The sequence below is a fragment of the Gambusia affinis genome, linkage group LG21 (genome assembly GCF_019740435.1).
Source record: "Gambusia affinis linkage group LG21, SWU_Gaff_1.0, whole genome shotgun sequence".
NCBI lineage: Eukaryota > Metazoa > Chordata > Actinopteri > Cyprinodontiformes > Poeciliidae > Gambusia > Gambusia affinis.
Genome location: NC_057888.1, coordinates 10,647,574 through 10,659,924, shown reverse-complemented (window position 1 = coordinate 10,659,924; position 12,351 = coordinate 10,647,574). Strand labels below are relative to the sequence as shown.

Sequence of the window (12,351 nt, the reverse complement as noted above, 5' to 3'; positions counted from 1 at the left end):
CAGTAAACTTTTGATATTTTCAGGGGACATTTCTCTAAATTACTTGCACACATTTACAAGTCACTGTATTATCTGTGATGGTTTAGCAAAGTGTGAAATTTTCAGAAAAGAACAAAAAGAAAACAAAGAAAGCTGTTTTGCTTAAGCTGTGTCAACCTTAGCTTTTAGACCAGTGTCTAAAAGGGAAATTCAGTTTCCCTTGGTAACAAATTACCTTAAAAAAAATTGTTAAAGATTTTTAAAAATGCTTTTCCATGTTCAATCTGGGACTTTTATCATATATGGAGGTTAATCTTAAAACAAGATTAATTGATAAACAATTCTAGATTTTCATTTTTAATTGATCTGTTAGCCTTTTCAGATAGATGTCCACTAGATGGCAGCATTGGTAGCGTTTCGAGTGTAAAGCTATGGAGTCGGTGCAGAACTTTTAGCGCCAACACATCTTAAACGGCCTCTTTATTTTTTATGCAACCTCGCATCTTCTACTCACCATTTGTCAGCTTGTCAAAGAGGAAAATGTCAAAATTCCAGCTGCCAACTTTTTCCAACATGCACTGAAAGACAAGGAAGAGAAGGCATAACGTTAAAGATGCTGGGGAAAAAATACTTCTTTACGTTGTATTGAGTTATTCTATGAACGGTGGGCATCGTACTCTAGCCTGTCCGCTGTAGTCTTCATCGAGGATGTGGAGGGGAATCTGCTGGGGGATTCCCCGCAGCAGGCGGGACGAGTGCAGGTATCTCTGGAAGCTGAGTAGCCTGTGGACCCTCTTTTCAGTCCCAGAGTCAGCCGGCGAGGATCCGCAGCTCAGCCGCGCTGCACACAGAAATATTATTCAAACGATGCAACATATGAATGAAACTGTTGGTGTGTTTTCCCCTCCGCCCCCAACCCTCCAGAAGCTCATTAGGCTTGGAGAAGCATTTGGCTGGGCACGGCCTCGGTGGGGATCCGACACCAACACAGCGATATCCAAACAGTCGCTGCTGACACAGCCGCCTACTCGTAAGCCTTACGGCTGGGATCACACAGTACACATGCTTTGTCAGTGGTCTCTCTCTTTTCATGCACACACAAACACACACTGTGCAAAGGCAAAGGGTCTGTACAAACTGCAGCTGTGCTCCGGAAATACGTCAGGGGGAGGTGGGATTACTTTGGGGTCAATATGTCAACAGGAGAAAATAATAAATAAATACAAATGAGCGGGGAATTTTAATAACTCATCTATTTGAAAAAAGTTTGACAAAAATTCTTGATCACATTAAACAAAGACACACCTCACCAAGACTTCCAGAAGAGGAACCAACTGTTTTATGACACCTCTTGTTATCAGAGGCTGGCATGTTCAGTCAATATGCCATAATGGACCTAATGCTAGGTTATGCTTGAATGACCAGTTGAAAGGCTTGGATCATTTAAAGCAACACGCATTGAAGACATATAGGTCAGTTGGAAGTTTATATACACTAATCTAACTTCAGCGATTTTGTTAGAGTGAGTTTGAATTTATCTTCTCTAATCCAGATACGGTCAAAATTAAGTATAACGGCTTCAATTTAGACATTCACCTCACCAATGTTTGGTCAACCACATGCTTTTTAAAGAAATTAACAGACTGCAGGTTGGCTCTGAATTAGACCAATCAGAGGAATAGTAGAGCTAATTTATGCAGATTAACTTCCAGGCGGAGAACCTGGAAATGAATCCAATGTTAACCTGATGTGTGTTTAGGATTATTTTTCTACTAAAGAAAATCCTACAATGTTCACGTTTCACCCATCAGACCAAAACTATTACCTCAGAAGAAAAGGAATGAGAGCTGCAACTAACAAGTATTTTCAGAATTGATTGTTCTTTCGATTGTTCTGACCATTAGTCTGATTTTTATTTTTTTTTTTAAATGGCACATTCTGCAGATATTTCTTTGACCACCAGAACCTTTTTTATGCAATATTAGAAATATGTTAAAAGATGCAAAGAAATAAAGTTTCTTTTTTAAATAAAAATAAACATTTTACTGCCTAAAATGCAATAACAGCATTAGCTAAATACATACTACTAACATCAACATGTGAAAAACACAATGCTTTTTCACTTATCAGTAGAGTGTAAGGCTGATATTTGGATTTTTTTTTTTTTTTTTGGATTAACCAATTAATAATTAGATAGGAGAAGGTGGTTCTTTTTATCTTTAATGCAAAATGTGTATATTTTTACACAGTTTTGGCTAAATTATTGCTCTGAGAATGGCCTTTTTTGAGTCTCGATACTCCAGTTAACAATTGATTGCTAAATTAGTTGGTGATTATTTTAATTATCAAGTCACCATGATTAATCTGGAAAATTATTTCAGCCCAAGTTAGGATGTCAAACCAGCTACTAACTGAAAACAACTGGATCACCAGCGTCATCCTCCACACAGTTAATCAAGATTTAAATCACTGGGGCCTGAGAGTAGCACCTCCTCCACGACCAAAACCGTAAAGCCTGACTGAGGTTTCTTGAGAAAAAGATTGCTTAATGACAAGAATGTCTGGAGAAGTCAAGATGACACTTTAAAACCTAAGACAATTACACCAGCTGCAAGGCACAGTGGAAGTAGCATCATGCTGAGTGGATGTTTTGGCACACAGGGAAGAGGTCTAACTCCTTCCACAATGTTTACATTTGTCACCAAAAATCTAAATAATTACGGCATCCATGGCGACGAAGAGTGTATTTAAGCTGGTCCTAAATGGTTTAGCTGGTTAAAGGCATGGGAAACATATTTTATAAGTGTTCAGTCATGGGTTTGTATCTAGTGGAAATGATTTAAAGACACTGGACTGGGGGTCCATACTCACTGTGAAGAGTTCGGAAGTCTATGCAAAGGTACGGGTGGGAGCTTCGGCGTTCCGGTTCAAATCCAACCTGACTTCGTACTCTCACATCTCCTAGAAGAAATTAACACTCATTTCCTCAAGATTCGTACCGTGCAAAAATTAAATAAATAAAAGCATCGTTTTTTTTTTTTTTTTTTTAAAGAAAAGACCTACTTAGAAGTTATTTTTCAAGACTGATCTGATTTACATGATTTTATCCTCTGTTTCTTTTAAGTGCCATGAGGACGGGCTTTACCACATGATGATGTACTGAGCAGGAGAACAAACCAAGCGCACGCTAAATTTAAATGACAAAATCTGTGAGATGTTAAACCTTTTCACTGTCATTTAAAAGAGCTTGTGAAGGAAAGCCAAACTAAATGATCCTGGGTTTCTGGCAACATCCAAAGAAAAGCTCATAACTGTTAAATAACTACAAATAACTACATTTGTCTGTTTTATTTGATTTTAGAATATGCATATAACATTTTACAAAAACCTACAAATAAATATGATGACCATCCCCTCACTACTTTTGTTGCATTTTGCCTGGATAAATTCGACTCCATTTTGTCACAGTTTGTTTTCCCTTTTTGAAGAATGGCAAGAAAAACTGTGGGACACACTGTAGTTGTGTGTACGTAGTAAATTTGAGTATTTTAGTAGTCATAATCATTGTTTTAATTTAGAGTTTAGGAGGAATATAAGAAAACTGGTAACATCTTTGACATGATGCATGTCAAAGATGTAGTCTGGGGCTGCGACAATGTGTTTCATGATGAAGTTGAACTTGTCTACTAAATGGTGTTTTTAAAACTGCACTCCACACGCAAATACAAACCTGTAAGTTTTGTTATTCTGCAGATGTTTGCATTCAGATGTCTATTGAATGTGTTAATAAAAAAGAAAAATGTGTGAATAACTTAATTTGAAGTTTGACAGATTGTTTGAGGGAGAATGCAAATAAAAATTTATGAAAATGTTGCCTTTCGGTTCTTGTCAGAAAATACAGCTTTCCTTTACTTTGGAGATTTGACAGAAAGCCCATCGAATGAGAAGAAGAATTTTAATAGATCCGTTTATTTGAATAACTATCACCAGGTCAATAACTAATATGGTAAAACCCATCACACTGGCATTCTCAGAAAACTAAGAAACAAGCAGAAGCTGTGATTTCAGAAAGTACGATTTGACCCAGGTCTAGTGTGTGCTATTCATACGCAGGAACAGTCGCACACAAACGTACACTCCCATGTCCCAGAAGAGGAAACAGACAGACAAGTGAACAGCTGAGCATGCAGTGCCATGTCAGGACAGTCTGCTCTACTATTAGTACCCAGAGCCACTGAGGGCGATCTAGAGTTGAACGACGACTGGTTTTAGTAGTCAGGCAGAGGTGCGGGCTCCAAAGCTGGACCCCACGGACGGCGGACGGATCAGCATGTAGACTGCAGTCAGGAGCGAGATTATAGTGAGGTGACAGAAAGATGCTGTGACGCTGATGCAGCAAAATGCCAGAGTGTGATTCCAGGCAAGGCTCTACAGAGCCTCCCAAAAGTATCCATGCCCCTGAACCTTTCCACATGTTGTCAGGTTAGTAAACAACCAATTGAAGTTTTGTGCGATAGACCAACACAGAGAAGCACATACTTGCAAATAAGTGCAAGAAAAATCATTGACTGTCGATCCACCCCTTTGCTTTATTAACAGATGCAAGTGCTTTGAGGTATATCTCTTCCAGCTTTACTCATTTTGAGACAGAATTGACTCAATTACTTGCAAAATAGCTCAGATACAGTCAGATAGCATAAGTGTGAGTAACAAGTTTCAAGTCCTGCTATGAATTGGGATAAAATCAAGTTTCAATGCATTCGAATTCTGGCTTGATCACATGTCAATACTCGATTACGTTAATGGCTTATGAGGTAATTTTAAGAAAGCCAGAGGGTGAAAATCAGAAGCAAATTTTCAGTAAGGACATAAGGTCATGTGTATTACATCCTGTGCCCTCTTTCCCAAAGGAAAAGTGAGTTGGAAAGGAGCCACACCGTACATAACTTTAGCAAGACAGAAGGGAAATATGTCAAAATTAGAAAAATATGAAGAACTGTACAAGACGTTTCAACTAGAACCTGCAGCAATAGGCCAGCAGAGAATCAAGCTAGTGCTGTCAAATCTTCGCCTTAGCTCCGAGTTGCTGATTTTTACTGTGGGGGATCTGCAGCTCTTGAGACTCGTTAAGGATCAGGGCTTTTGTGCTCTGGCGCTATCTTTGGATTTAATATTCCACTTAAAGATTTGCCACTGCTTTGCAATCTACTGACAACCTTGTTGTCAGTCTACCTTGTTGCTGCAGTAGAAAGCAATCCCTCAGCCTGATGGTGCTAACCCCCATGTTTCACCATGAGGATGGTACGCAATGAGCAGAGTCAAATCTTTCGAATGTAGGTCAAAAAGTACAATTTTGTCGTCATCTGATGGAGGAATCATTTTTCATGTTTGCCGTGTCTCGTACGCAAACAAGATTTTTATATCACTCCTCCCTTAAAAAGAAATAGCCAACAAATTCACCCACCCGAGTTGTGGATCTCTGCAACTCCTCAGTCCTTCATTGTTCCTCTAATTAATGTTCTCCATTTTAGGTTTGTGCCACACTTTTATTATCTTCGTACGGTTAATTAAAAGTGCTTCGGGAGACGTTTAAAGCTTGACACATTGTTTTATAGAAAGGGATTAAAACATTTTACAATCTCGCATTTTTTTTCCTTCATTGTCAGTAATTTACTGGTGTGTGTTGGTCTATCACAAGAAACCCCAATGAAAACATTGATGTTTGTGATTATTTGTGGAAATAGTTTAAGGGGTATTCCTTTTTACAAGGCTCTGTACATGGAAGTTAACTGATCAAGGAGCTAAACATTGAAATGTTACGTTCCCAGCATGGCACGTCAGATTGTATCATGTGTGCATCGAAATTAAAGAGCAAAGTCGCACACATGTGAACCCACAACCAGCACGTTACTTACTTGCAAACAGCTGTTTGAACACTACACAAGCTCCTATCAAAATACCAAAAACTAAGAATTACAATTCAAGGCATAACAATGCTTCACAATTTGTTGAGAAGGATTTTGATCTGGACAAAAAAAAGGAACAATGGATAACTAAAAACACAAGAGTGCACGCATTCCTGGGCACTGAGTGTGTGCTTGTATGTATAAACATCTGTCACATGTGCAGATACATGCGCTTCGGGTCAACATCGAGTGTGTGTGTGAGATTAGTGTGTTTTTGAGAGTCACAGAGTCCATGTTTCCCCCAATGGTGCATTAGTACCGGTACTCTGGGGTGGATGTAGGTCAGGTCATTATAACTGATGTGGCAAAAGCTCTGAGTGCTGCTATTTGAAAGCACATCAGCATTAAGTTAGCCGACTAAAGCCGGGCACAGGCAAACACCAGCCTGCATTAGCGTGCTTCTCCTGCTCACACTCCGCTTAATCTAAAAAGAAATAAAAAAATTCTGCAGACACAGATGCTTTATGCCAATGACGTATGAGACTGCCGTCATACTTGGCCAAGGAAAATGATTAAAAAGCTCCTTCAGTCAGCTCAGCCAAAGCTCTGAGTAGCCGTTTTGTGCATGAATTACGATAGACTCACTAGGATTAAGTGGATTAAATCATCTACAGGAATGACTTCCATTTTATTTCTTTTTCATAATATTTGCTTTTCAAAGAGTTTTTCCACATGTCTACCTAGGTGGTCAACATATACTTGAAATATAAATTGATATCAGGGATATTTTATACTGAGTGAGCAGAAAACAAGCGCAAATCTAAGACTAAGGAAAATGTGACCTCGCCTCCAACTCCTGAGCTCTCTACGCTTCTCTTTCTCATTCTTCTCTTATTTGGTGTTTGGTTGCTCAACTGTCTATTTCAACAATGTAGATTCCCTGCAAAAACAACAGTAACACTGCTGAGCATCATCAGTAAACTCAATTGGAGGTAAACAAATCTAGGGTGCACACACCAGTCCTATTTGGTCTGCCTTAATCAAACACCAGTTTGTTTGTCTAGAACAGGGGTTTTCAAAGTATGAAAGAATGCCTAGGAGGGGGGTGGAGTTCTAAAAACTCCACCTTCAACCCCGCTCTGGCCAAAACCAGTGATGGCATAGTTACTTTGAAAAAGTAACTTTAATCGGACTACTGATTACTCCTTGAAAAAGTAACTTAGTTATATTACTGACAGTAACTAACTGCAGGATTAAGTAACTTTTTAGTTACTTTCAGCAGCTGCTAACAACAACGCTCTGCCTCCTGTGAAAATCACATTGATCTTTGCCAATACTTAATTGTAAGTTATTTTATAATGGTAACATCAACAATGTGTCTCCACTGATAAGGTTGAACTGAAGAGGAGATTGTACAAAAATAAAAAACATGAGTAATTTGTGTGGTCCACTGTTGTCTGGAAAACTCTAAGAAGGATTTTAAAGCCCCTCTCCCCCCAGCCTCCAGATTCTGCGTTACGCCCCTGAGTTTGATGTCGCAGCGCACAGAGCTCCTCCTGCAGCTCCACAGCTCAGATGGCTGCGACACTTATCGTAATATTAATAATTATAACGATGCTAGTCAGCACTTGCCATTATAACTATTGCCAACTACGGACACGTTCATTCGTGGCTGTTTTCACGTTTATTGCGCTGTTTAAATTAGTCTCGATATTTGCAGTTTTCTGGAGCGCAACGCGAAGCTCGACGTCATTCAGAGGTAATATATTAACTTGACATTAACAAAGACTCAGCGGACGGATCATCCAGGAAATGATGAACAGGGAGAGACTGACTAAAACTACCTTAATGACGGACAAATTCTGGGATTTATTATGAGTCTCTGCTTATTTCCAACCCCAAATGAGCAACTTCACGTTCAAAAACGAGCCCAAAAAGGCGCAACCCGCCGCTCATTAAATTTGCAACTTTAACTTTTAAAAGATGAAGCCCAAAGCCGTTTATAATAATCGGACTTGGCGACAGAAACTGAAAATAGTTCCAGTTTTTCCACCAACAAAATGCGCATCTCCTCCATTGTTTACTGACGCCGGTCACGACAAGACGAGTAGAGGAAATACGATTCAATAATAAAAAGAAGATGCAAAAATGATTTTGATAAGTAACTGTAATCTGACTATTGTATTTGAAATAGCAACGCGTTATATTATTCGTTACAGAAAAAAGTGGTTGATGTCAGTAACGTCACTGACATCACTGGCCAAAACATCCTCTAAGGGGGGAAACATTTCCAATGATCCCCGCTCCACACGCGCACCCCACAGTACCAACTTTTTTCTAAATCCACAGAGTTGATCGTGTGCGTAAAAGACGTTTCTCTCACATCAGTAGACATCTAGGGTGCACACACCAGTCCTATTTGGTCTGCTTTAATCAAACACCAGTTTGTTTGTCTAGAAAGTTTGGTTCGGTTTGACCAGGCAAACTCTGATCTGCCTAAGTCTACGTTCAGCAGAAGTGAACTTTGACGCAGTTGCAATGCATATGTGGATGTCAAATGTACTGAAAGCCGTTCCAAAAGCAGAACAGACTCTATAGCGTCGGACATCTTGGTTAAATACAACCAAAACAAACGTACGAGTCAAGCTCTAGCGGGAGAAACGGCTTGTGGTCTTTTGCCACAGGCAAAAGAGAAATCCCACAACCACTAAAATCTGACACCACCCCATTTTTGTTTACAATATGTAAAGAAAGCAGTTGTGCTCAGTGTCTTCTTCAGAGGTTTGTTTCCTTTAGGGGTTCTTGGTGGAGCGCCACCACAGGCAAACGGGAGAACTTGATTTATTTGTGAAAGTGAGCCGCACCAGCTGAAATTGTAACAAATGTTGCTACTTTGGTTCCGATAGAACCATGTTTACTGTACTGTCCAGTTTTAAAACACCCCAAGAATCCACTTACAACTCGTATATTACAGTTTTTCCTTTCTTGGGAGACATTGAGAGGCCCTGTCTAACATCATCTCCATTTACATATTAGCTCCACTAAACTACAGGACGGTCTCTATGATCTATATCAGTTCAACCTTTCCAAATAAAATGACACGAGCTGTGTCAGAAGTTTTTACACTTTTTAATGTGTAAATTCAGTACTTTACCTGATTCTTTTCTGCTGTTTTTTGTTATAATATTCTGGTCATTTGAGTAAAACATTAGCATCCTTATCTACAAAGCAGAATCCCTAAAATTACATTCTGATTTGCTTTTTTAGGATGTAGGCTAACTTAATTACAACAACTTAAAATGCTAAATACATCTTTTTCAGTAAGGACTGAAGTATTCTACATTAAATGTTGATTGTCTATATGTTTTCTAAAACAAAAAAAACAAAAAAAATAGATATCAGCAGTTTAGTGTTTTAGTGCATTTTAAAATCTAATCAATTGCAATCAAATGCAACCTCTATATTATGTTGTCTTGAGATCAAAAACAGTTGTGAAATTGTTGCTTTTTAAGTATTTTTTATAATAAGTGTTCAAAATCAAAAGGGCTGGTGAGATATTTACATAATATTCAACATTTACAAAAGACTACAAAAGCATACCTTGCCAGTATGTGCAGCTACACTGGTCGGCTAGAAGGGGGCAGAGTAAGGAGTAACACACTACAAACCAGTGAAGTGGCTTTAATGGATGTTCTCACACACACACACACACACACACACGCACACACACACACACACACATAAACAGTTTTTCAATAGCCATCTACGGTAATGATCACTGTGCAAGAAGGCGTTTCACATTCAAGGAAGTGGTTAAATCATGATGGAGCCGGAGGAGAATAAAAGTATAAAAGTATATGGATCTTACGATTAAATAAAAAAGTTAAGAAGTTTTCAATTTTATTGTTTCCCGGTAAGATCGTTTTTACAGTTTGAACTTCACAGGTCAGCATTTGAGCAGCTCTACTCCAATATTTCCTTCCTTCCATTCAAAAAAGTGTTTGTACTAAGTGACAGAAGCTGCCTTTACACTCCCACATCAATGATAAATAGACAGCCCGTAGTGGTATAACCAGCCTCTAATCACATCCATCCCCAATAACCTTATTGATTAGGAAGCAGCTGCTGATCCAGTACCTTCCGAGACGCATTTCGCTCCATTTGACTGGCAGATCTATCAGTCCTCCATCCTCTCTTCCATTTTCTAAACTGCTTACTCTGTTTGGAGTCACTCAAGGCAAATGGATGGTACTACACACATACAGTTTATACACAAAGGCATGTGGAAAAACACTAAACACCCCAGCTACACGACCCAGATCTTACTCTGGTTAGGGCAGAAAATTTGTACTTTAAATCTGATAAAACCCAAAAGACTCCCAGCATTGCAAACCAAACTTGGTGTGACTGAGATGAAAACAAAAGCAGGAATCAAGTTATTTAAAATCTAAACTGTATAAACCTGCCATTAGCCTTTAAGAATACACAACGACCCTGAGGAACTAGACATTTCGAACATTTGCAAAGTGTGCATGTGTGTCTGAGGGTGAGGACAGGGAAACACTTACCTAGCATACGAATGTACAGCGCTGTCTGATCAGAGCTGTCATAGGAGATGGCCCCTCGTCTCTGCAGAGAGAGAGATGTAATCAACGGCAGTTTATGAAAAAAGATAACACTTTGCAGGTTTTCTCCATCAGAAATGACTTAATGACCCTTTTCAAACTGACTCATATCAGTGCCACATTGTCTGTTGCCTTTGGAGATAATTTAGCCTACTTCATGCTGTCAAACAGGTTCTATTAAAGTGACTTCTAGCCTTGGGGCCAATTTACAAATTAAAGTAAATATAGCATAATTTTAAAACTAATTTGTTTTTACCCAAGTTATCTTTCACGTCAACATTTCTAATGATTTGAAATTATTTAAAATGTGGACAACACTGAATAAATGTAAAGCACTTTTTCACAGAATGATAGACAAATACAGGCATCATTTTCAGAGTGGAATGTACTTAGTATCTGCTCCGTTTGCTCCTAATCTGTGTGCAGATGAGCGTGCGCATACATCACTGCTACACTGATAAACATGTTCCTGCTTCGTATCACCAGCCTGATACGGCGCTGCTATCAGTCATGCGAGAAACACATGTGCAATGAGGAAACACACACACACACACACACGTCTAAATGCGACCACAAACACGCAGTGTTGTACATAAAGGTAATTATAAACACCGGTCCCAATTGGACCCACCCATGAGGTTTGGATTTACTTCCCTTTGAAAGCCCGTCAAAAAGCTCTGCAGATGGTAACGTGAAGATTAAAAAGGAATAAATAAATAACTCTTCCCTTTTCTGACGTCAGCCGGTGATGCAAGATAGTCATGAAAATTAGCTCCTGGCTACAATCATGTATATTTACATTTACATCGTAAATGTCCCTTAACACACACGCCATTCCTGTTTTAATATAAACGACACTGAAATTAATAGTTAAATGCATCTAAGTTTGTTTACATCGAGTCAACACTAATAACCAATAGGACAATAAATAGTTTTAATAATTTAAACATTATAAATATCCATCGAGTGTGACCAAAATTTATGTTGATTGCTAACAACTAACATATATAAAAAGCTAGTCTAAATCTACAGTAGCTTTTGACTTTTTTAGCACATTTGTCCCAATCCTATTCATGGCCCTGATATTGTGTCGACTACACAAAGTCAGACCATCCTTTTTCCAATCTTTACTATGACACAGACCGTGAAAAAGACTGTAATAGTTGCTGCAACTTTCTTGCAGTACGCATGATCTGCTCTGCGTGCTGGGAGCTGAAATATTCCTCCAGGACTTATGGAGATAGGGACAGGAAATCGTCCACTAACATCTCTGCAGATCCCACACATCCTGGATACAAGTTGTTCAGACCTTTGCCTGAGAATTGGTGCTGCTTGCAAAAACCAATCCCAACACCTTACAGAGTGCTCAGCTGATCTGTTTACATGTGCAATATTCTAGCCCGTCATGGAAAAAACGACTGAGTGAACACTGTGAGCATATGAAACCAAAATTAAATTCCCTGATTTTACACAAAATGTTGGCCAATAAAATGGATCCTAAAAATTTTAAAACATTCAAAGCAAAGTATTTCATTTTAGATGAATTGCTGCACATGAAGTGAAATGCAACACAAGCTAAACTATCAACCAGACCTCATCAAACGCGTACGCAGCGTTAGTCTTTTGCAAACTAATCCAGGTGAAAATAAAGTCAGTGAGAGAAAGACATGAGTTAACTGACAACTGCAGCTCTATGTTGTGAGTCTTATCTTTAGAAACAAGCAATTAAGACTATACGGGTTTTAGGTGAGATAGTTTTCTTTACCTCACTAACCTCAATAGCAGCTTTGTACAGCTGAGATGCAGAAACTGCTGGTGTGATAAATTTTCTTTCGCTTTTA

The 12,351-nt window shown here is 38.8% G+C and overlaps 1 protein-coding gene across 5 annotated transcripts in view; it reads right to left on the bottom strand.

Annotated features, from left to right (window-relative positions):
- Window positions 1–12,351, bottom strand: part of pde7a (phosphodiesterase 7A) — a 32,068-nt gene that overhangs the window by 5,309 nt on the left and 14,408 nt on the right. Inside the window, exons 2-6 of one of the 5 annotated variants that reach the window (XM_044105463.1) lie at window positions 10,454–10,514; window positions 5,895–5,927; window positions 2,851–2,940; window positions 657–820; window positions 494–557 (exon numbers count right to left, since the gene is read on the bottom strand). In XM_044105463.1, the coding sequence (XP_043961398.1) occupies window positions 494–557; window positions 657–820; window positions 2,851–2,940; window positions 5,895–5,927; window positions 10,454–10,514 (412 nt within the window). The remainder of the gene's footprint in view (window positions 1–493; window positions 558–656; window positions 821–2,850; window positions 2,941–5,894; window positions 5,928–10,453; window positions 10,515–12,351) is intronic. The other 4 variants (XM_044105464.1, XM_044105466.1, XM_044105465.1 and 1 more) reach the window with 4 other exon arrangements.